We start from the raw sequence: 26,095 nt of genomic DNA, 5'->3' as shown, positions 1-26,095 counted from the left end.
GAAAAGTTTGTAAAAGGTGTGCGTGTCTGGTCTAACGGTGAAATATTTGAGTCTTCAGAGTGTATTCCTCTCAAAATCTCAAGTTCTTTTACTAGATACAAATTATTTATTAAAAAAATTATTTTATAACGTGCTTTACCTTTTATTAATTGTTTAAATTAAAAAGAAAGTAAATAAAAAGAAAGTGGAGATAAAGAGAGATTTATGTAGTTACATAAATTATATATAATATATAAATAAAAATAAAGTGAAGAGAGATGAGAGATTTTAGAGAAAATTTTGATGGAAGAACTTTTAAAATTATAATTTAGTAGAATGGTGTTATAATTAGATAGAATTACTATTTATTATTGAAGGATAGAAAAACACTTAGAAAGGGGGAGTTTGAATAAGTGTGACTTTAAAAACTTTTAAGACAAAAATAATGAACACAATATTTTTATCCTGGTTCGTTGTTAACGAAACTACTCCAGTCCACCCCCTTAGAGTGATCTACCTCAACTGAGGATTTAATCCACTAATCAACCTTGATTACAATGATTTTCCACTTAGATACCCTCTAAGTCTTCTAGAGTATTCTGATCACACCTTGATCACTCTAGGAAATTCACCACTTTGAAACTTCTAAGTCTTCTAGAGTCTACTGATCACAATTTGATCACTCTAGGAACCTCTTAAAAAGCTATAATCACAACTGTGATATTTCTCTTAAGTTCCAAGCTTAAATCTCACTAAGATATTACAAAAGTAAAGTGAGGTTGAAGACGAAGTTTGAGAGCTTTTGAATTTGACAGCGTTTCTGTATTTTGCGCAAGAGTTGCGCATTCAGCTTCTCATCAGAACTTCTATTTATAGGAGTTATGAGAAGATGACCGTTGGGAACATTTAATGCGTTGCGTGTTCCGTACAACTTTGCATTTAATGTTTCACTCTTTTATCAACTACCTCGAGCCTTGCTTTTCCTGCTTTAACTGACTGCCTTTAATAGCTTCTAACGTTCCTTTTGTCAGTCAGCGTAGCCTGTCATCTTGTACTTGCTTCTGATCTGATCTTTGTAGATACAACGTTTGAATATCAGAGTCATTCAGCTTGGTGCAGAGCATCTTCTTGTCTTCTGACTTTGAAGTGCTTCTAGCGTGATACCATAAGAACATCAGTGCTTCTGCTTCTGAACTCAAGTTTTTCTGATGCTTCATAGACCATGTTGTGATTCTGCTTGACCATCTTCTGATGTCTTGCGAGAGCATGTTCTGATGTTGCATACTTGAACCTTCTGAGTCAGTGCTTCTTGCGCTGAATTGTGCATACTCTTTATATATTTCCTGAAATGGAAAATGCATAGGATTAGAGTACCATATTGTCTTATACAAAATTCATATATGATGTTATCATCAAAACTAAGAATATTGATCAGAACAATTCTTGTTCTAACAATTATATATGTTAATATGAATAAAAAGAAAGTAAATAAAAAGAAAGAGGAGAGAGGTTACATAGTTACATAATTAAATATAATATATAGACATTATCTTTATGACAAAATTTTCATCACGTACAATAGAAAATCGCGGATACATGAGCGTCTTGTTTTATTTAAAAAATTATAACAATAAATATGTTACCTCGGATTTAAATAAAACCAGCATAAATATATGCTCAGGATTTGAAGCTCGATTCTCAACTCATGTTATTTTATATTTTATATGGAACCAAAAAGGCCCATTTATTTTTTTTAGATGTTACGACCGATATGTTATCTCGGTTTTCTGTAAAACCGAGATAAAAATTCACTGATCTTTAATTATTTTTGCAGCCAAAAAGGCGCATTTATTTTTTTATAGACTTTACGTTGACTATGTTACCTCCTTGTTTTAGATTAACCCCGATAAATACTCTTTATATTTTTTTATTTCCTTAGTGTCTACCTAATTCAATTTTTGAGCCCTAACGAAAGAACAATACTTCTCCAGCCAATGAAAGAACAGTTCTTCTTCAAGGAGGCCTAACGAAAGAACACTACTTCTCTGTGGTATGTTATTATTGTTCTTGTTTTGTTGTTGTTGTTCTCTATTACTGTAGTTCTTGTTGTTCTCCATTACTGTTGTTTTTGTTCTCCATTATTATTGTTCTTGTTGTTGTTGTTGTTCTCCATTACTGCTGTTCTTGTTGTTGTTGAGAAGCTTTATTTTATGGATCGTAGTTGGGCCTCTTCACTATGTTCATTTCTTATTCAAATTTTGTGACAATAACTTTAGGTTGTTTTATGTTTTGGTTTTGGTGTTTTAGATGGTTATGAAAATACATGTTTTTTATAAGAATAAATCTTGGTTAACGTACAAACTTCCTTGAAGACTATGCATCAAGAATCTAGGAAAGATAACAAGAAGGAATATGGGATAGACAACAAGATAATTTACCTTAAGTTATAATTTCTATTTTTTAGATTTTTTGTATGAAGCACTAGTGTTCCATTCACATATCCTTTTTTTTTTTGCTGCAAATGTGTTTTGGTTTTATTCAGATAAAGTAGCATATAACCATATGATGAAAGCTGATAGATTAGTGCGTATGAGAAAGGATTTCTTGAACTCCTTGAAAACATAGAATAAAAGCTCTAAGTTAGTTGTAACCTTAAGTTGACAGATAAAAAACCATATAATAAAACTATCATTAAATAAACTAACAAAAGGTCATTTTTTATTAATCATATCTAAATCCTCTGGCTGAGAGAAAGTTTGATCAAGTATAATTTTCTTAATCATCAACATCAAAATCGATGATGATTGGGCTTTTCACCCTTCTTCTTCTTCTTCTTGATCTCCTCTTCCTAAGAGCTCTCTTGGGTCTCAACGGTTCGGTAACAGGGTCTCTTTCAACAACTTGAACCTCTAAAGCCACATCAGCTTCTGTTCTCTCAGCATTGAATGAAGTACTCATTTTGTGTTTTGCTTCTTCCTCTTCTATGATTTCTTTGGATGAAGTTTCAGCATAAGTACTCATTTTGATTCGTCCTCTTCTCTGATTTCTTTAGATGAAGTTATTTTTGTGTTTTGGTTCAAAGAGGTTTTTTGCTTTTATATTGGTTCTTATGATTCTTCCACTTCTCTAATCTTTGAAAGTCTAAAAGTCAAAGAGTTTCACGCATGTCAAGTTTCCTTCCAATTATTTCTTCTTTAATTCTCCACATTTTCCTCTATTGGAAGTTGGAAAGATCTTTTGATTGACTATCTACCTCGAGTTGTTGAATGATTACATCTCTTTGTCTTTTCAAATTTCTTTTTCTCTTCTTTGATATTCCTTTCACTGCTTCTTAAGCATAATTTGACGTAATGATGTGTACATTATAGGTTGTTTGATTCTTAATGGAATTGTGTCATTGATGTTATTATTGTTCTTGTTGTTCTTGTTGTTGAGGTTATTTTCCATTACAGTTGTTGTTAAGAATATTGATCTATTACCTCGGCTCTTCAAAACACCGAGTGTTAATAGTGGGCGCGTCATCCAGTTCTGAAAATAATTAAAATGTTGATATTGGGAATCGAGCCTACGTGCATTTAACTTTATCCATCGGTGCTTTAATATCCGAGGTGATAAGGGGTAGCTTTTCATTCCTCCCTTCGTTACCTCGCTTTCGTAGCCGAGGTCAAACGCATTTCGCGTTCGAGGTTAGATGTGTTTTTTGTTGTAGTGAGAGTTTTACAATCATGACATACTTCGTTGTCATAGAGTCCCACAAGTCCAAAAGGGGATTACTCATGCATCAAAAGATATATGCTCTTGAGATATTGAAGAAGTGTGATATGGAGCATTGTAATATTGTCATTACACCAACTGAACCAAGGTTGCATCAGTCCAAGAATGAAGAGAAATAGAACGTAGACCCAACTCAATATAGAAGGTTGATTGGATCATTACATTACTTGGGCAATACGCGACCAAATTTGGCATTTAGTATCTGTATTGCAAGTAGATTCATGGAGAGACCGAAGGTATCTCACTTGGCAATAGTCAAAAGAATCCTAAGATACATCATAGGATCTATTGGCTGTAGAACTCTCTTTCCCGCAGAGGATACGGGTAGAAAATGAAATTTGATTGGTTTTATCGATTCCAATTGATACGGAGATAAAGATGATCAAAAGTATACAGCTGGATACATCTTTATGTTTGGTGGAACACCAATCTCATAGTGTTCGAAAACAGGGACGGACCCAACATTTTTATTATGTGGGGGCGATACAAATAAGTTAACGGTGTATTTAACATTAATCTCTTAAAAAAAATTTAGATATGAATGATAAAGAATAACACAATCTTTAAATTTTTATTAAGGGTATATAATAAATAAACTCATAAATTTATATTATTTTAATAATAAAAAATAATAAGAAAATGTATATAATAATATTTGAGATATAATAAAATATTAAATACAATTATATAAATTAGTGTATTGATAAAACACTTAACTGCATGACTAACTGTTATTTCAAAAAGCAATATATATCGGATCTTGGTAGGATAAATATTTACAAAATTCTTACATATACTGACTTTTATAATTATGGTTGTAATAGTGTTTAATATATTAGACATATTGCTGATGGTAATGAAATATTAGTGGGGGCAGTGGCCTACACGTAGGTGTATGTAGGTCTGTCCTGTTCGAAAAAGCAACTGTTAGTTGCACTCTCATCTTTTGAGGCCAAGTATATAGATGCCTCATTATGTTCGTACCAAGTTGTGTGGCTAATGAATCTATTGAAAGAGTTGGGCAACAATGAGGGTGAGGCTGTCACACTCTTGGTTGATAATGTTTCAGCTATTAATCTTGCTAAGAACTCAATTGCGTATGGAAGGAGAAAGCACATTGAGATGAGGTTTCACTACTTGAGGGATCTTGTTAGTGAAGTCAAGTTAAGATTGAGATATTGTGGAAGTGAGGATCAAGCTGTTGATTTATAGATTAAGGGAGTCACAAATGTTATGTTCAAGAGATTGAAGATGAGCATGAGCATGGAAGACTTGAAGCACTTGAATTAAAGTGGTGTGTTGAGTGAAAAACTAGTCATTCAAGTGGTGTAACTAGTTAACATGGGGTGTAACCGATTACAAGTAGTGGAAAAACACTTTGGACAAGAAAAAAGTAGTTTTGGAGTTGCGTTAACTGGTTAACAAAACACATTAATCGATTACACCTATTATGCAGTTTTCAGTTAGTAGCAGTTGTAACCGGTTAACAATTTGTGTTAACCGGTTAGAGTCCCGAGTTTTGCTTTTTTCTTGTATTTTGTGGATTTAGGTCCCAATCATTTTGTAATACTTATATAAATGTCTTGGAGGCATACTCGTCTCAAAGTTAATGCAAAATTATCATTCTCACCTTCAAGTGTCTCTCTCTAATTCTCTTCTCTCTCACTAACTCTTTCTCCAAATACTCCTTAGTTCACCAATTATGTGATTGTATGTTCCAACAAAAATTAATATCATAGAGTAATATGATTGGATACTATACGAAAAATGCAAATATATTAATAGTTATTTATATTAACGATAAATTATATATATATATATATATATATATATATATATATATATATATATATATATGAGGAGGGATCAAACTACACCCGAAGAGTAGGGATAGCAAGGAGACCCAAACCCGCGGGGCCCATCCGCACCCGAGTCAACGGGTGAAAACCCGAGTTGACTGGGTTTGGGTTCGGGTGCCACCCGATATTTCGGGTGCGGGTTTGGATAATGCGAAACTCGCACCCGAAACCTAAAATCGCACCCGCTTATGTGTGTGTGTGTATATATATATATATATATATATATAAATTTTGTGGAAAGTTGTAAAAAAATGTATTTTGTTGCGGGTTCGGGTTTGGGTGAAAAAACTTAAACCCAACGGGTGTGGGCGTGGGTGTTACTTTGCCACCCGAACACCCTTTGGGTTTGCGTTCGGGTGCCGATTTTGGGTGTGAGTTTGGGTAGTGCGAAACCCCCACCCGACCTGATCCGTTGTCATCCCTACCAAAGAGTTACACCACGAGTTACACTCGATCGTAACTTTATTTCGAATAAATATTTTTTAAAATCAACCGTTAGATTGAAACATAATATCATATAAATCATACGTACAGAGTTTGAGATTAATCTCTAATGATTTACTATGTCATACGTGTGTGTGTGTGTATATATATATATATATATATATATATATATATATATATATATATATATATATATGGCCGCCCCAAGGTATTTTGAGGTCTATGGCGAATTAATTTACAATATTTTCAAACTAATATTTTGTTAAAATTAAATTAACTTTATATATACAGATAAAAAATTAAATTAGCAGAATTGAATTCGTGAACCATTACCTAATAGAGGCTTGCTTACCGCTTAGCTATTATGTTTTTATATTTATTTGCTTAAAACTTATATTAATTTAGAGGCCTTTTGCACCATTTGAGGCCTATTTCAAAGGCCCAAGAAATTGAGGCCTAAGGCGACAGCCTCACATCCGTTAGGCTTGGGCCGGCCATATATATATATATATATATATATATATATATATATATATATATATATATATATATATATATATATATATATATATATATATATATATATATATATATATATATATATATATATATATATATATATATATATATATATATATATATATATATATATATATATATATATATATATATATAATAAATTTCTTGCATGTTATCAAAAACAATGTAGACAGTAATAATTTTAGTATGATAGTTGAAATTAGTCCCTTTTTTTTTTCCTTCTAACTTTATTCTTTATTTAAATTATTAATTTTACAAATTTATCATTTATTTTATATTTTCTTTTTTATGTCAATCTTTTTGTTTTCATATCTAATATTTACAATATAAGTTGTTTATTTTAGATAAAAATTTGAGATTTTAAAAAAAAATAAAAAATCTTTTTATGAAAAATTATTTAAAGTAATTTTTATTTTAAAAATTTATCCATCTAAATAAATCTTATTAAAAGAAAATTCTCTTTTTTTATTAATATATTTTATTTTTTGTATTTAAAAATAATAATAGAAAATTAAAGAATATTATATCGAGAAAAACATATGAGAATAGTTTGCACAACAATTGTAATAATAACAAATTATCTATATGATTAATGTTTCAGATATTCTATACAAAAGATAATATTTTCTATAATTTTAAAGAATATTATAAAAGTAATATCCCTAACTTTATGATTTAGCAACAAAATTAGAAAATGTAGATTTTCCCTTAATTAATTGAATATTCCAAAAGTAATTAACACTACTAATGTATTATTTTAACATATTATAAATCTAGGTCAATATGCATTTGTTTCAAAACATTGTCAACCTCGATCAGTGTTCTTCACAGCAAAATTTGTTGTCAGTAATTGTTTTCATTATCGAAAAATAATGGAAAAAAAGGTTGCAATTATTGGTGCTGGACTCAGTGGCCTAATAGCCTGCAAATATGTGCTAGAGACAGGTTTTCAACCAGTTGTGTTTGAAGCTGATGAAGGCCTTGGTGGTCAATGGAGACACACTATTGAGTCCACAAAAATCCAAAACCCTAAACAAGACTTTCAGTTTGTTGATTTTCCTTGGGATTCATCAGTGAAAGAAGATAATCCGAATAATCAACAAGTGCAAGCTTATTTTCATGCTTATGCTCAACGTTTTGGAATTGTTCCTTGTATAAGGTTCAATTCTAAAGTCATTGATATTGATTATGTTGGTGAGTCTGAAGAAGATATTAAGTCATGGGAGTTGTGGAATGGTGATGGAACTCCTTTTGGCTCTAAAGGAACATGGCATATTACTGTGCAAGATACTAAGACTTTCTCAACAGAGGTATATATGTATATTTTGATTTATTTGTACTATTGACAGTGACACAGTGTCTCATGTTAGTGTCTAATACTGATCAAACATGATAAATTTTGTCTGCGTCTGACATCAGTGTCTGAGTCAGACACTGATGTAACACCGTCTTTTTTAGAGATGTTGGTGCACCATAATTTCTTTTTATTATTTGGATTTATTTTTCTTGGGCTTAACTATTTATGATATAAAACCAGGTGCATAAAGCTGAGTTTGTTATTCTTTGCATTGGGAAATATAGTGGTTTGCCAAATATGCCTGAGTTTCCTCATGGAAAAGGCCCAGAAGTTTTTAAGGGTAAAGCTATGCATTCTATGGATTATGCTGCCTTGGACAATAAGGTTGCTGCTGAATTGGTCAAAAACAAGAGAGTTACAGTTGTAGGATCAGGAAAATCTGCTCTTGATGTAGCTACTGAAATTGCAGATAAAAATGGTGAGTATATATCTGTTCAAAAATTTTATATTATTACTTAAATTATAAGTTATGCTTGTATTCTCCGGGTAACACTGACACATCTGAAAAAGGTTGTCAGTGTCTTGTGTCATACACTTGTGTTGGGCACTTTTGAGAAAAGGTGTGGCAGACACAGACACTTGTGATCACGTTCAATTTATACATGTTAGACAGACATACGAGTGCAGTGTCTGTGTGTGTAATTATTTCATTTTCTGTCTATTAATATTTACAGGAGTCAACTATCCTTGTACAATGATTCAGAGAACTGTACATTGGTTTCTCATGGATTTCAACATCTGGGGCTTTAGTCTTGCATTCCTCTATTTCAATCGTTTCGGCGAGCTTTTAGTTCACAAACCCGGAGAAAACCTTCTTTTCAGCCTCGTGGCCACTCTACTCTCACCATTTGTAAGATCGATCTACTCGAATAAAAAGTTATATGTTAGATATTTTGTTCGATCATAACTCATATATAACCGCGATCTTAATTTTCAGAGATGGGGATTCGGCAAACTAATTGAAATATATTTAAAATCAAAGCTACCACTGAAGAAATTCGGACTTTTACCAAAACACAGCTTTCATTACGACATGTACAAATGTACATTCGGAGTACTTCCCGATTTGTATTTTGACAAACTGAAAGAAGGATCCATCCTGATAAAGAAATCACAAACTGTCACCTTCTGCAACGAAGGTTTGATCATCGACGGAGAAGCCAAACCTATCGAATCAGACATAGTTATTTTCGCAACAGGTTTCAAAGGTGACCAAAAACTCAAAAGCATATTCAAATCCCCAACATTCCAAAGCTACATTAAGACACCAACAAATGTAACAGTTCCTCTCTATAGACAGATACTTCATCCTCGGATCCCGCAATTGGCGATCATGGGATACGCTGAGGCGTTATCGAACATCTATTCGAATGAAATGCGATGTCAATGGCTAGCTCGATTTTTGGATGGGAATATTAAGTTGCCTAGTGTTAAGGAGATGGAAAAGGACGTGAAAGTGTGGGAAGAGACTATAAAGCAATATGATAGGAAATGGAATTCATGCATTGTGACTTGTGGGATATGGTATAATGATCAATTGTGTAAGGATATGAAGTGTAATCACTTGAGGAAGAAAAGTGCTTTTAAGGAGCTCTTTGAACCATATGGACCAGCTGATTATAATGGTCTTGTTGAAAAGTGATTATAATGGTTTTGTTGTTATGATTCTTTCGATTCATTATTTGTTCAAGAGACAATAGAGTTTGAAGATTGTTGGAAAAATTGGAACTAAAAGTGATGGAGTTTTGAAGATATGGGACCATCCTCTTCATGTTATTGGTTGCAATCGTGCGGTGATTTTTCTGTTTGTTTTTGTTGCTTTCTTATCCTCCATGTACCTCAAAAAAAATTATTCTTGAATCGGATGATATTCAATTAAATAAATGTTAATTTCATGTTTTCATCTATTTGGATATGCTTTTGTCTTTTATAATCTTACCACGTTTTTAAACTAAAGAGAGCTTTTATGGTCTCAAGCAAGCTCCTATAGCTTGATATGAGAGGTTGAGTGGATTTTTAATCAAACAAGGATTCAATCGTGGCAAAGTTGATTTTTAGCATAATGTTGCACTTCTACCGCCGGTGATTTTTGACCCATGTTTCACTTGATTCGAATCAATTACAATGTTTAATGTGAATCAATGACCACGTGATTCAAATCATGTACAAACTATGATTCAAAACAACTGCTTCAAGCCCTTAAGAAAAAAGGTTGCAAAATTATATGATTCGAATCATGTGCAAAGTGTGATTCAAAACAAATTGAGCAAAGGTGATAGGAAATTGCTTGATTCAAATCATGTACAAAACCTAATTCAAATCAAATTGTTTTGAAAGTTTTGGTTCGTTACTTTTGGGTTTAATTCGAATCAAAATGAGTGTGTAATTTGATTAATTCGAATCAAATGCTCAGAACCTCAATTTTTCATGATTTTAAAAATGCACTTTGAGATTTTTCTTTGCTCCTAACTTGAATCAAACACATACAGTTTTTATTCCATCAATTCATGTAATTGATTAAAAGCATTTTGATCAAGTTCAAACATAACCATGTTTTATGCATGCTAAAATGATAACTAATCGATTTCAAACTTGATTCAAACTCGAATCTAACCAACTTTTACCACTCATTTTTGTGCTTAAATTCAAGCAGATGTAAAATCTTTTGTCAACACTTTTTCATGCGAAGAATTTCATAATCATTTGTGATTTTCTATGAAACCAACTATCTCTCTCACTTTTAAAAGTTGAAAGCTCTTGCATTCGAATTTCTTTCTTCTTTCACATCAGTTTGTGTTTTCAGATCTTGATAATGAGAGATTTGTGATTGATTTGGGGAGAGGATGTCTTAAAACTAATTGTTCTTAGATATTGGTTAAATATTTTTCAGGTTCTTGCAAGATTGAAGAGTTGTCATTGGTGCTAACGAACTCTAGTGTGATAAGAAGGAAATTTTTCTCTCCAGATTGCCTTAGTAGTGAGTAAGGCTACGTATAAGGCGGGGTATCTTCTCAGATCTTCAGATAATTCATCGCTCAAGGAATCGGTAGAATCAAATGGTTGATTGCTACATACGAAGGCTTGAAGCAAAATTAGTGATATTGGAATATTCTTGATGCGTTGATCGAGTAAAGATTGTGCAGAAGAGTTTGGCGTGAAGATCTATACAAGTCAAGATCCAAAATCGAAGATTTATTTTCTTCAGCATTATTGTGGACTAGTGATTGTATAAACTCTTGGAAAATAATGGAATTATGCAGGTTCCAATGGAAAACTATTAAAGAGTGCAAGACTCACGCAAGGACGACAGAGTCGAAGCATTATAAATCTCTGTGTCATCTCTCTACCTTTTACTCCTGCATTTAAATTTTGTAGTGTATTACATGCCTAGGTTTTTCAATTCATATAGTAGTTTATCATTTATTACATTGATAGTGATTTATTACTTAAGATTAGGTTTTGTTGGAATTGGGAACTAATCGAGATTTAGTGGTGATTAAAATCAGAGAAACTTGTTGAGTTTAGAATTTGCACATCTAATCATTTATAATCATTTATCTTGAGTTATACTAGTGGTATCGATTGAATACCTTATGTATCATCATTAATTCAATTTGTGATAATTGTACATTGATTAAGTGTTTACGTGAGTTAATTTCTATTCAAATATAGTTCACTCTATTGGGCTCTAAAATACTTCAGCGCGCATACTTTGAAAAATCTATTCACTCCCTCCCCTTCTAGACTGTTTTCTTACACTATATTCTCACCCAATACACGCACACACCTGTACGCTTTTGAACAATAAAAAATTATATATGTAATTTTACTTTTAATAGAACCAACTCTAGTAATTTAACTATTATGACAAAGGATGTCATTTTCATATTCCTTATTGGTATTTAATTCTTAGGTTCTTTTATAATAAATGAGTTGAATACCTTTTTTTTTAATGATTAATAAAAATTTAATAAAATTGCTTCTAATTCTAATGATCTCTAAATCTTTTTTTATAAGTCCACGGGTGGCGTGGCGGGTGGCTATAATAGCGCTTTGTAAAAAAATGCTATTTCTAACTAGGTTTATGATAACGCTTTTTAAAAAAGCACTTTTAAATCTTTTTTACCACACAAATGTTGAAGAGTAAAAACTAGGTTACAATAGTGCTTTATAAAAAGCGATATTAACGATTGTGCTTTTAATAGCACTGTAAAGTGTGATTCTATAGGTAATCAACCAACAATAATGTGAACTTTTATAAAGCTCTTAAGTATTATTAGAAGTTGAAAAAGTGTCGTTAAAAAATTATTTTTGGCATAGTGAGACTATTGATTTTGGATTCTCTAAGACTGAGACTGGAATAAGCAACCACTCATTTTTGAGAGGATAAAATCACCCAATCATCTAGTACAGTCAACGTAGTTTTAATGAAACGAACCATTGAATACGTAAAATTAGATACCGTTGGAAAATTTTTTTACATGATATGTGATTAAAATACATTGTTTCTTAAAGGGAACTATACATATTTGTGGGAAAATTAGAAGCGATATATGTCCATGTGAATTATTATTTTACATAGCTCTGGAAAGATGGTTTACAATGAAAAAGACATGAATACATTAGGTACATTACCATTATTGTAAGTTTAAATCAAGTTTTAAGATTGACTTTTAGGCTATGTTTGAGAGTTTGGAGGGAAAGGGATGGAAGGACTTTGAAAATAGAGAAAGATTGAGTGGAAAGAATTAAAGAATTTTGATTGTGAGGGTTTTGGAGGGTTTGCTTTTATTCATAATACTAAAAACCCTCTAATATGGAGGAACTCAAAATTTGTATTGAATGATGGTTTTGGAAGGTTTTTGAGGGTTTACATAAATTTTCCAAATATGTTTTATGTTATTATAGTATTCTAAAATTAAAAATATAGTAATAATAAACACTTTTATATCATTCTATATAAAATTATTTTTTCAAAAAATGTCAATTATTTTTTTTACCTTTTTTACAATTTTTTTTCGGAAGCCTTCTACTCTCTTCCCTTCCAAACTCTCAAACATAACCTTAGCGGTAAGAGTGGTGCGTGAATTATACAAATTTTTATTTTCTGACTGTGATAATAAAATAAATTTTATATGACTTACATAAACAATGATGATTATTTTTGGGGAAAACCATGTGACCTTTCCTGTTATACCTTTCACCTATTTGAAACAAAAAATTAGAAAATCATTTTAGAAACCAGGTTTCTGTGGCTCAACCTAAACAATATATCTGATGTTCTGTCTCAACCACCTTAAATATTTATGAATATCTATGAATAAAAATAATACATAATATAAGAAATTATTACCATGAATGATAAACATAAATAAACACATGAGTTCGAAGATAATAGTGATTCATCCTAAACAATGCACTAACAACTTATTATAATGTTTTGACAATGAGATATTGAGCAATTTCGACAGTGAAATTTGAACAATTTCCTTTACCTCTAATTAAGTTTCCAAATTTTTAAAAATGAACACAATAATGACTCATAAAAATTTATTCAAAAACAAAGAATCAGAAGGAAGAGTAACAGAAGATTACAAACAAAAACATATTGAATATAAATCTTACCGAATCAAATCAAATATTAAACCTAAGAGACTATATCAATTGCTTACACCACGAGGATAAGCGACCAGATAATTCATTAGTCGACTTTATTCTCTCATGCCACTTAGTTCTCTTTGTCTTTGATCTGTATTTCCTAAATGGTAAAAAAAATTGAGAGATGAAAAGGAGGAAGGGAAGAATGGAGAAGTAAGAGTGAAGGAAAAAAATTCAAAAAACTAAAAAATTCGAAAATAATATAAGAGAGAATAAAGAAAGGAGAAGTGTGGTTGCCACGTGTCGATGTCCGATTGAATTAGAAAGTTGAATATTGAGGATATTTGTCATTTATGGGTTTGTCCTAGGGGTGATCGTATCCGAACCAATCCAAAAGCAAAACCGCAAATCGAACCAATCCAAACCGAAACCGCAAAAAACCGCGTTTGGTTTGGATGATTTTTGGACTGAACCGCACGGTTTGGTTTGGTTTGCGGTTTTTATTTCATGAAACCGAACGGAACCGAACCAAACCGCATATTTAACTTAAGTTTTAAATTTTTATAATTAATTTATTATCTTTCCAAATTCAATTGCACACAGCCACATCTAACGTTTTGAATTTTAATAATTAATTTATTAACTTAAGTTTTGGCATAATCCACTTAGTTTTTGTATTATATATATATATATATATATATATATATATATATATATATATATATATATATATATATATATATATATATATATATATATATATATATATAATTCTCTACTGTCTAATATATGTATTTCATTTATAATATATTTTTAGTTCTCTACTGTTCTTGTAATATAATTTCTTTTGTATGGTATAATATCATATATTATATTGACATTGAATTACTTTCCTTTTTCCTTTTATTTCAGTACATTTTTATTTTATAGTGTAAACCGCAGTCAACCGAACCGATCCTAACCGCATTGGTTTGGTTTGGTTTGGTTTGGATGACTTTTTAAAAATCAACCGAACCAAACCGAACCGCATGCATTTTTATCTCGCGGTTAGGATGATTTTTATGCTCAAAACCGAACCAAACCGCACCGCGAACACCCCTAGTTTGTCCCTTTTTGTGTTTAATTAGTTGGAATAGATGAGGGCATTGTTTGTATTTACTAGCATGTTTAATTAGTTGTCATATAGTTTATTTTTTTAGGATTTAGTTAAATATGTTTTTAGTCTTATAAAATATTAATTTTTTTTATTCCTATAAAAATAAATAGCATGCTTTGATCCCTATTAAATTATTATGCAGTTTTAGTCCTTACTGTTAAACCAATGTGTATTTTGAATGATTATTTTGCAGACATGTTTAGACCGTTTTAAACAAATACCTTAAAAAAAACTCAAAATTTAATTTTTAAGTTAAGATTTTAATTACTTTTATCATTATTTTCCGAAATTTAAAAAATTTATATTTAATTCTTCTCATTTTAAAAAATTCTAAAGTTGAAAAAATTATAGAAATAAAATTTATAGAGGAGGGTAACATAGTAAACTTTGATTGAAAAAAATATTTAAAATTGTTTGAGAATATCTTATGCTGTTTTAAAAATGTTTGAAAAAAAATATTTTACGCTGTTTTAAAAATGTTTGAAAAAATACTTTGATTTAAAAAATATCTAAAATTTTGTAAATAAATATTTTACGCTGTTTTAAAAATGTTTGAAAAAAAATATTTAAAAATTTAAAAATTAAAGTATAACTAGACGGTTTTTAAATTTTTTAAAAAATTATAAGAACTAAAACTGAATGCATAAATTTTATTTAGAGACTAAAATATGTTTTTTTAATAGAAACTAAAATTAAAATTTTAAATATTTATAAGGATCAAAAACATATTTAAATCTTTAGAGTTTACATGAATTTAAACTGATACATGAAAGTGTTAGTACTCAATAAAAATTAAATTCACCTACTTAAAATCAAAAGTGTTCACATCAATAAACTCTAATTTTTTTACAATTTTTTTTTATATTTTAATACTTTTATTCTAAAATTCCAATCAAACCTAATTTATTACTTGTTATTACTTACAAATAAAATTATAAATATAAGAGAAAAACTATGCAATTTTACTTTGCAACCATTGAAGCTTACCATTTCTTTATCAAACCTGAATCTTTGTATGTTATCTCATTTTTACTGTGGTTCTCCTATTTTTACTCTTGTTTTCTCTCTACAACATACAACACCAGTTTTTTTTTGGTATTCTTTTCCCTTTAAATTTAATTTATTTGTTTAATGTAATTGTTTTTAGTTTTTTTATGATCGATTTAACAATTGATTTTGTATAATATAGATATTTAATTTATTTTGTTTAAAAATTTGATTCTGGTTGTTTTTACTATAAAAATTACAACAAAAATAAATAAATTTGATGATACAGTTGATTGTTCATTGAATGAACAAGTTAACAATATAGAATATTTTAATAAAATTGTATAGAAATTTTAGCATGAAATATAATAATATGGGGAAATTATCAATTATTAAGATTATTTAATTTCAATTATTGTCTAAAAAAATGAAAATTCTAGACATTAATTTTTTTCATATATAAATTATATTATGTGTTACATTATAATAAAATTTCAAAAATTCAAAAATTTAGTATTTTCATATATAAAGTATTATATGGTACACCACCATAATAAAAACTTGAAAAATTTCGACATTAAGGGTTTGTTTGATTTAATTTTGTAAAACTCTTCTTTAATTTTAAATTTTAAAAATAATAAAACTTATTTGGTAGTCTAATTTATATTATTATTTTTGAAAATTATTTCTTTTTTTAAGAGTTTTAAAATCTAAAAATTTAAAATATATTTTTTTTGTTGAGGTTTTGGGTTTGTATTTTTAGTTTTGGAAATTTGGAAGAGGAAAAAACAAGAGTAGTATACACTTTTCATTAATGAAAATTTTGTAAGATTGTACAATTTTAAAATAATTTCTAAAAGTAAGATTACCAATCATATTTTTTTTATATTTTTTCTTCTAAAGTATTTTTGAAAATTGACTTACAAAATAATTTCTAAAAACTAAAAGGTAAAACTCATTCAAACAAGCCTTAAATATTTTTATATATAAAGAAGTATGTGGTACATCATAATTAAACTTTGTCTTCTTAGGCTATCATTGTATTTAGACGTTGAACAACCCATACCATGTGAACCTTATGATAGATCATTGTATTTAAACTTTTAACAACTCATACCATTTAAATCTTATGTTACATTACTAGTAAGAGACCCGTGCTGCCGCACGGGTTATTTTTTAGTGATGTTATGTTGTTCCGGATGAAATTAACAAATGGAATATGACTATAAAGAAAAGATATAATCTGCCAAAAAATATATTGATAGTCTTGTTAATGTCATGAAAATGAAGAAGTATTATCCTCCATATGAATATTGTTGGCTCTAGTAAAATTCCAAATGTTATAAGCTTAGTACTGAGCAAACAATATGCTTCTATAAATAAGCAGAGAAATACAAAATGTGTTACAAAAGCTTATAAAAAAGAAGTCGAGCTGCAACATGACATTCCAAAAAGAAGTGGTATAATATAACCTGAAAGATATGAAAAAAAAAACACAATTTCGGTTATATTGCAAATGAATAATAATTCATAGTGGTAAATAGCGTTGATACATGTTTGGTACTAAATAATATGTAACCTCGCACCTTTTAAATGTTATGGAAGACTTCCTTGAAAACAACATTGGTGGTAGAGAGCATAGGTTGTTTCTCTTTGTCATGAATAAGAATCCTCAAACCCTTTTTAAATTTGACTCTTGAGATAGCAACATACAACTGCCCATGACTAAAAACTTCCTTTGGCAAATACAACCCCACATTGTCAAGTGACTGGCCTTGTGACTTGTTAATAGTCATGGCAAAGGAAACAATAATTGGAAATTGTCGTCTCACCAATTTAAATGGCCATGGAGATTGTGAGGGGGATAAAGACATTCTAGGAATATAAAAGATGTTACCAATATTTTTTCCAGAAATGATCTTTGCTTCAATGACATGGGCAGCAAGTCTGGTTACAGTTAGTCGTGTGCCGTTGCACAAGCCCTCTGACTGATCTAGGTTGCGCATTAACATAATAGTGGCCACGACTTTCAACCTGATTGAATGGTTAGGCAATCCCGAGGTTTTAAGAGCATTCAAAAACTCTGGTGTCACATGCTCATATGCATCAAAGTTAGTAACATCTGATCTATCAATGGAATCACTGCTAAAGTATTCTCTCTCTTCACCTACATCATGAAAAAAACCAAGAATTAGTTAATAATGTTAACGGAAAAAAGGTTATATCATAGTACAACAGATATTTATGAATAAGATTTAGGAAATGAACTAAGTGGCATATGAATACCTGGAAGAAGGTTAGTGATATACACTGCTAGAAAATTCGCTTTTAGTGACCAATTCAGTGACCGAAAATTTTCGGTCACTGTAGTGACCGAATTAGCCACCAAAATTTGACATTGATGAGCAAAATTTAAGAGGTCACTAAATCGGTCACTAAAATAAATTAGCCACCGATTTAGAGACTAAAATTTTGTGACCGAAATTTTGGTCACTACAGTGACTGAATTAGCCACCAAAATTTGATATTCATGAGCCAATTTTAAGAGGTCACTAAATCGGTCACAAAAAATATTTGTATATACAATTTAATTTTTATATATAAATTAGAGACCGAAATTTCGGTCACTAATATTTTTTGTTTTCTTTTTCTATTTTTAATCCTCTTTATTATGTTTCTATTTCCTTTCCATTTTTTTAAATATTTTAATTCTCTTTCAATTTTTAATTTTGACTAAAATTTTCATATTTTTTATTGTTTTAACATATAATATATTTATATAAAACAATATGTATATATGTTTAAATATAGAATATAACAATATATGTTAAGTGGTGTAGTGGCAAGTTCTTGTGAAAATATGCGGAGGTCACAAGTTCGATACCTAGGTATGACAACTTTGTATTTTATTTTATGAAAAAGAACACTAAATTCGGTCACTAAAGTCGGTCACTAAATTTGGTTACTAATTCGGTCTCTAAATTTCGGTCACTAAATTCGTCACAAAAGCTTAGCTACTAGCACTTTTTCAACCAAAAGTAATGGTCGCTAAATCGGTCGCTAAACGTTTTATTGACCGATTTTTAAGATTTTTCGGTCTCTAACTTGGTCACTAAAAGCGAATTTTCTAGTAGTGATATTGGTTGATATCATCAACTACTTCGATTGTTGAAGCTAATATCGCACGACTTTGAAGATAATTGGAATCAAGATAATTATGAATGAGATCAGGGTAGGTATCTTCAACAATGGCCTGAATAGGATCTGTAAAATTTGAAATAATGAACTCATCTGGAATACAGATATCAGCATAACCATCATTAGGTTCACACATGGTCCCATCTCCAATATTTAAAATCCACTCAGAAAAGCTCCTAATCTCATCAGCTGAAGTAGTAGGTGGACCACTTTGCAATCTCATGTTCTTTGTAAGTCTCAATACTTTACAATGATCCCAAATATAAGAAGCATTAATTGTTGCATGGATAATATCATATCTAGTACCTCTTGGTATAACAGGGAGAATTTGTCTGAAGTCACCACCAAAAACAAAAACCTTACCTCCAAATATTTTTTTAGATGCATGTGTGGGACCACTCATGATATCTTTTAAGGATTTATCCAAAGATTCGAAGCAAAACTTGTTAGCCATAGGAGCCTCATCCCAGATGATTAAATCCGTAAACTTAAGAAGCTCAGCAATATCATCTTTTTTTTCAATGTTGCAAATAGAAGTCTCTAAAGTAGGAACGGGAATCTTAAATCTAGAATGGGCTGTTCTTCCTCCTGGTAACACCAAACTTTCAATTCCACTTGAAGCAACCGGCAAGACAATTTTCTTTTTGGACCTAAGTGCTGCTGATAAAGTGTTCCACATAAAGGTCTTACCAGTCCCACCATAGCCATATAAAAAAAACACACCACCTTGTTGCTTTTCTACAGCATCCATGATTTCCTCAAAAATGCTTCGTTGCTCATCTATGTATAATAGTGAATATTAAAATAGAGTGTTAATAAAAACATAATATGGATGTACTTTTAAATGAGCGATCAATAGAGTCTACTTACCTGTAAGAGAAGCATACAAAGTATCAAAAATTTGTTTTTGAGCAACAACCTCATATTGAAGTTCATCGTAAAGTAGTCTATTTCCCGTAAAGGAGACAACAAAATCTTTTGGATATGGCATTGTCTTGAAGTCTTTAAGAGTCCGATTATTATTTTGTAAAAGTGTCTCAATGGCCATAAGTGTCATTTCTTTTAGCTCGGCATCGCTCATTGTTAGACCTACGACATAATTGGTAATAATAAAATGTTATGCATGATAGAAATGAGAACTATATATTAGTTTGACCTTTGTAATAACTATAGTTACAATGGTTGATAGGCAGGGTATCAGTTTCGGTCATGATGAGATAAAAAAAAGTAAAATGCTAAAAGTAAAATGCTATATATTTTAATATGATACTATTAAAAACTATTAGAGACGGGTTGAGTCATTCTTTGTACAATGGACGTCATCCATTATGCATATAATATATTGTAATCCATCAGTTAGGAAGCTTCTCATAGAAAAAAACCAAAAACTTTATACATGGCAATTTATACTGTTTCTGAGTTCCCAGCATGTAGTACATAGGTGGTAAATGATAAAATCATCATGACCTATATATGTTTAAATAGGCAAGGTATTTTAATTATTATATGACGGTGTTCCCCACGGTTTACTCAAAGTTAATGCAATAACTTGAATCTTATGGTTCAAATATAATGGAAGCATGTTATTTGTAAAATGAAAACAGTATGATGCAGCTAAATAGTTAATGGCATGAAGGGAACCATATATCTAAACAAATACAACAGTGAGAGTAAAAAGAAAATACCTTGGTTTCTTGTGAATAAGCGTTGCTCATAAAGGATGCCATCTGATAAATACATCCAAGTCTTTCTCCATACATGTTCCGGTCGGTTCATGGAAGAAGATAACAACATTGTCACGAATAACTTACGTAAAAATGGACCGGAACCCCAAAGATGTGCCTCTTTGATCGCCTCGACAAATTCTCGATCATCTTGTAGAAAATCCATCGCAAAGCATGCGTCCCTAAAAGTTTTAAGTTGTTTTCCATCAACTTTCTTAATGTCATTATAGCATAAAGGACCCTTTGTGACAGTGAGCATCATTCTTAAATAAAACAATTCACCAGTGCTTTGTGGAACCCAAATGAGTCGACCAATGGTATATCCTCTTTTCCTTGGCTTCCAAGTCCGACTTCTTTTATGATAAACAAATTTAGAAACAAAGTCACCATAAGTTAGCAATCTTGCTTCCTCGTAAGTTTTGTTTGCCTCAAACCAAGATGTAAACATTGACTCGGTTACACTTGGTTTGAGTAAAACATCACCAACTTGCTCGTAGTCTTTGTAGTACACAGAGTTTTCACCTTCCATATGAAAAAACAGTCTCTCTACAGCCGGCTTCCTTCCATGTATAGAATAAGAAAAGATCCTCCAACATGCTTCACTTGGGGAGATGTATCGACAATCCAAATATTGCTTGATCTCGTCAACGTTGTTTTTGTCATGACCCTGTATGATTGCAGAAATACGATCTGAACCTTTGTTAATGTATTTGAAAAGGTATTTGATGGAAGTACTTTGGTTGCACCATTCCATGTTGATGTGGGCTTCGTATTTCAACAGCAAACTTGGATTGTGAGGAACAACATGACCACTATGAAAGATGAGGCCGTTCTTTTCAATTGTGTGTCCGTTGTTTCTTCTCCTGTAAACCGGATAGCCCTCGTGATCCACTATAGTCGTAGGCTGAAATTTCTTAGGATAAAATTTGGTGCACTTGTTATCCTTCATGCAAGGTGAGTTGAGATTTGCCAAACCACAAGGACCATGGACCATGTGAGATTTTACCAAATTGTATAGCCGAGGGTGTCTTCTGGGATCGGGGACTTCCGCACTAATGATCTTGTCAATGTCATCGGGCGTTGGATATTTGTTTGAAGGATGCAAAAACAGCAATATATGGGCATGAGGTAATCCTCTCTTTTGGAACTCAATGGTGTACATATCTAGCAGGGAACAATAAAACAATATTAGAAATCACGAAAGAAATGGTATTCAAATGTTTAAGTAAATGGGAAGAGGTAACTCACAAGCAAGCACTTTTCCAAGAACGCCTTTTTTGATTAAATCTGAAAGGAGTTGATCGAATTTGATTTTGAAAACTCTTGAAATGACATCCGGGCGATCTTGAGGCTTCAAATGTAGAGGTCCGAGAACTCTTTGAATCTCCGGCCAATTTGGGTTACATGTAAAAGTAATAAACAAATCGGGAAATCCAACTTTACTGCATATAGCCATCCCATCACAGTACAATTGATCCATAAACCTACGGCCACCAACAAAGGAAGAAGGCAAAACGACTCGTTTACCTATGCTTATTCCTGGAGCTTGACTTTGATCGCCCTCTTTCTCCAAAGAGTTGTACTTGGACACTCGCAGCTTTGGTTGATTTTTACGTAGCCATTCTAGTTTCTCGGATTCTAATATTGTGTAACCATTGACCAGGAATTGTTGGAACAACCTTCTCGAAGATAACAAAGTCTTAGCTTCAGATAACCTTGTCTGAATACGGAAAGCAAGCCATTCGCGTATTGTGAGCCTATTTCTTATGCTGTTTTCGTTGACGGGCAAGTCTCTATGTGCAACATCAGGTCTATAACCGTCCTCACCATAAGGAAATATCAAAGGATACTGGTAAGCCATGTAAGCGGCATGCAGCTCGTTGATTCTTTGAAGTCTTCCTCCCTTTGTATGCATTATGATATCCCTCATTTCCGCCGTGTCAATATCACCAACAACCAAAGCAGCCACTTCAGACACAGTTGGTTGATTATAGACCCTGCCATCGGTGGATCGGTTGGAAATGAGCCGCAGCTTTAAATTTGGAGTTTCCCCATTATTTAACCATTGTTTTTTCATTTGAAAACTTTTAGCATGAGGATTGAATTCATACAGCATGCTTGCTAATCGGCTGACAACTTCCGGATCAAAATCTTCTTTGTTCCTTGATATGCAGAAAAAATGAAAATTAATTCAAACTATATTATAACAGTAACAATATTGACAAAGGAGAAATATATATGCCACATTCACAGGGATGGGTTTCAAGAAATAACCTTAGTCCATGCATTCGATTTTCAACTTCATTTTCGGTGTCATAAATATATAACTGAGCAAACTTAGGTTTTTGACCTTGCGGAGGCAACAAACTTCCTATTCGGTGACATGTTTGACCTTGTATCCTTAGTGTTGGAGGCCCACGTCCATTGTTAAATCGATTGTCAACCTTTGCCCCCGGTGACGTGAATGCAAACATCATGTTGTATACTCGGATCTGTTGTTGGAACTTGCGGCTAACCAAACTATCGTGATCAAACAAAAGTTTTGCAAGGGTTTCTGGAGGCTTTCTAAGAAGTGGGAGTTCAACTTTCCCGTTCCCACAACACATCATAAACTTCGGGTTGGCGGAATGAGAACTTTTATTCATTCTCTCTTGATACCATATCATCGCCTTACAATAACGGCATTCAATAAGAGGGGATCCGATATCGTAATATTCTACAAAAGCATGGAATATATCAATATTATAGAAGAAATGGAATATTTAAACATAACTGAAGTACTATATGCTTGATGTGTTTAAGAATGTATACCTTCAGAGTGGCCAGCAGCATTATCATGAATTGTGAAAGGTGCATCATAATTTTCGTCTTCTGAAAATAATTCATCCTCGGATTGATATGCTGTAATGTTATGTTAAGGAAAATTTAATGTGAGTAAAGGAAAATAATGACATGTGTGGGTATAGTTTAAACATAATGGGAAAAAAGGTGGCAGAGATAGTTATGAATTTTCAACCAATAATATAGTGTACTTCCAAAAAGGGTTGTTGAGACAGTTACAAATTTCAACCAATAATATAGTGTACTCCCAAAAAGGGTTGTTGAGACAGTTATGAATTTCAACCAAATATACGGTGTACGATATCAAAATATTTAACTTACTTGCAAAAGGGTCATAGTCGCTGTCATTGTCCGAGTCGGTATTAAAATCCAAATTGGCTGTAGGTGTAAAAACTGGACATGTTGGCGTCCTCCGAATTTTGGGACCATGTGTCGGTGTTGAGACCGGCGTATACTCGTCAGCACCAAGACTGCCCCTATTTTGCGGTACTTGAAGCCCAGGGACATATGGTGCAACGACTTCGCTGTGGGAGTGAAATTTCGATGTCGCACATTAGAGGATGACATTGAAATAAATTGTCAAAGCAATGGTTAGAATGTCATATCTCATACCTTGGCCTGCATACTTCGGTTGCATTAGACTGTTGCAAGTTAATTGTTTGGTTGGAGATCTCTATATTCTGATTCATAGGGTGGGTAGGAGTAGTGGATATTTTCCTAGGCCTACCCCTTCCAGGTTTATGGAATGTTGAAGCCCTATCAAATTTCAAAGATTAGTAAGATCAAAATTACAAATATATAGGTGCTTTGAAAGGTACTTTAGTGATATGATCAAAAAATATACCCAGGCTGTTGGTTTGCGTTTGAGGTATGAGTTTGCATGGCAGTTTCTTGCGTATTCGTTGGTATAGGAAACTTTCTGCACAAGTTAAGCGCCATATTTGGAACTCCATATTGATTTTTAGGCCGTCCCCGAGCTGTCTTTGATTCCGGTGGACATCTATTGACAAAGAAAATGGGCAATACATTACAAATTTTTACCTATAGACAGATGACTTATTAGATATAAACAATGGTTGAAACAATATGTATGGAAGAAAAATAATTACAATAACGTGGCTCTATTAGAAGAACTTCCGGCCCGAACGACGTTCTTTTCATGAAGCGGTAGGGGGTTCTGATTAGTTATGATTGGAACACCAATAGTATCATTTTCATTGAGTGTAGAAGTTGACGCAAACTTTGAGTAAAGATTTGTTCCTAATGAGCCAACGTGGGAGCTTCTCAGGTTTCTAAAACCGTGAATTGATAGGCTAGGTTCTGTCCCTGCGTCGCTGATATTTGGACTAATATAATGTTGATCAACTGGTGTTCTTGTAATAATATTTTGGAATACATGAGTAAGGTCGGACATAGGTTGTCTCGGAGTGTGGAAGGTAGGAGTATTAATCATAGCATGCCTGTCATCATTAATTTGAGGACTTAATTTTTGACGTTTAGACCGATTTTCTTTCAAAATCAACATTCTTCTAGCTCTAGCCTTTTTTCCCTTAGCATTGTGATTATGCTCCATTTGTAGCTACAGAAAATTATATACAAAAGTGGCAATCATATTACAATTAGTAATCGGTTAATGATGACAGTCTTAAAGCAAAGGATTCTTAAAAACACTTATTCATCAACATTCTATATTATACTTAAGTCAGAACCATTAATATTGTTGTATCTTTGGTTGAACTGTAGTATTAACTGGTCCTCAGTCAAAGTAAATAACATTTGGCATTAAATTCTAAAAGGTAAAGAAAAAACAAAACATCTATATGACTTAGAAAAATTATAAAACTGTTTTCATATGAGTTAATGCTCTTAATGAGGTAGATGTGCCATATATTAAATGCGTCAACAAACATCAATTTGTATAAAGAGAAACCAATCCGTGCTATCTAAAAGAATTAAACGATGTCATACATTATACAGAGAGAAGCATAGCTCAGCCATCCTCAACAAAATTTGGCTCCTCACAATCAGAATAAATAAGTGATCATTGATCAATTTGAGTCTAATGCTGCATCACATGATAAATAAGGGAAGCACTGTGATAATTAAGGGAAGGTAATAATGGTTTTTCTAATACTTTTGCATACATTATTGTTGCTGTATGTTGATGACAGTGATAAATAAGGGAAGCACTCCTACAAATATGTTGAGCAGTACCTATTTTGTAGAAGTACTACAGAAGCTTGCTTGAATTCAACAAATTTAAGATGTCTCACTTATTTATTCTTTGTGTTTATTGAACACAGTGGCAATGAGGTTTTTTCTAATAGATGGCATTGAATATTCAGTTAAGCACAGATAGGAAATTCTTTGCCGAATATCTATACATGCCTAACTTGAAAATGTTAACCTATCTAGTACATTTTTTAGCATTGATATATATGATTAAGCTAGATTCTGTCATGGTGTTATAGTTGAAATAACACCATTATATTCAGTTTCATCCCTAATCGTATATCTTGACTGAATTTAGGCATTGTCTGGCAAACCAAAATCGCAGGAAGGAAAAAAGATGACAAGCAAGGGTAAGTTTAGTAGGTTTCATGAACATTCAAGGCACATTATTACAGAAGCATACATA

At 31.8% G+C, this 26,095-nt stretch overlaps 2 protein-coding genes across 2 annotated transcripts; one reads left to right on the top strand and one right to left on the bottom strand.

Moving 5' to 3' along the window:
• Positions 1–7,422: 7,422 nt before the first annotated feature.
• On the top strand, positions 7,423–9,742 carry LOC131634268 (probable flavin-containing monooxygenase 1). Its single transcript, XM_058904915.1, has 4 exons — positions 7,423–7,906; positions 8,134–8,371; positions 8,628–8,803; positions 8,891–9,742. Exons 1-4 carry the CDS (start codon positions 7,469–7,471, stop codon positions 9,593–9,595), a joined length of 1,557 nt encoding a protein of 518 aa, XP_058760898.1. The 5' UTR covers positions 7,423–7,468; the 3' UTR covers positions 9,596–9,742.
• A 7,541-nt stretch (positions 9,743–17,283) lies between these two features.
• Positions 17,284–25,030, bottom strand: LOC131634266 (uncharacterized). The gene is made up of 12 exons (XM_058904914.1): positions 24,567–25,030; positions 24,302–24,457; positions 24,070–24,213; positions 23,779–23,981; positions 23,428–23,517; positions 22,891–23,332; positions 21,865–22,778; positions 20,578–21,780; positions 19,763–19,981; positions 18,884–19,672; positions 17,981–18,058; positions 17,284–17,861 (listed from the first exon to the last, which is right to left on the bottom strand). Exons 1-12 carry the CDS (start codon positions 25,028–25,030, stop codon positions 17,284–17,286), a joined length of 5,280 nt encoding a protein of 1,759 aa, XP_058760897.1.
• Positions 25,031–26,095: the final 1,065 nt, after the last annotated feature.

This window comes from Vicia villosa, unplaced genomic scaffold (genome assembly GCF_029867415.1).
Source record: "Vicia villosa cultivar HV-30 ecotype Madison, WI unplaced genomic scaffold, Vvil1.0 ctg.001274F_1_1, whole genome shotgun sequence".
NCBI classification, from domain to species: domain Eukaryota; kingdom Viridiplantae; phylum Streptophyta; class Magnoliopsida; order Fabales; family Fabaceae; genus Vicia; species Vicia villosa.
The sequence above is the reverse complement of the archived record's forward strand: the minus strand, read 5'-3'. Positions and strand labels throughout refer to the sequence as shown.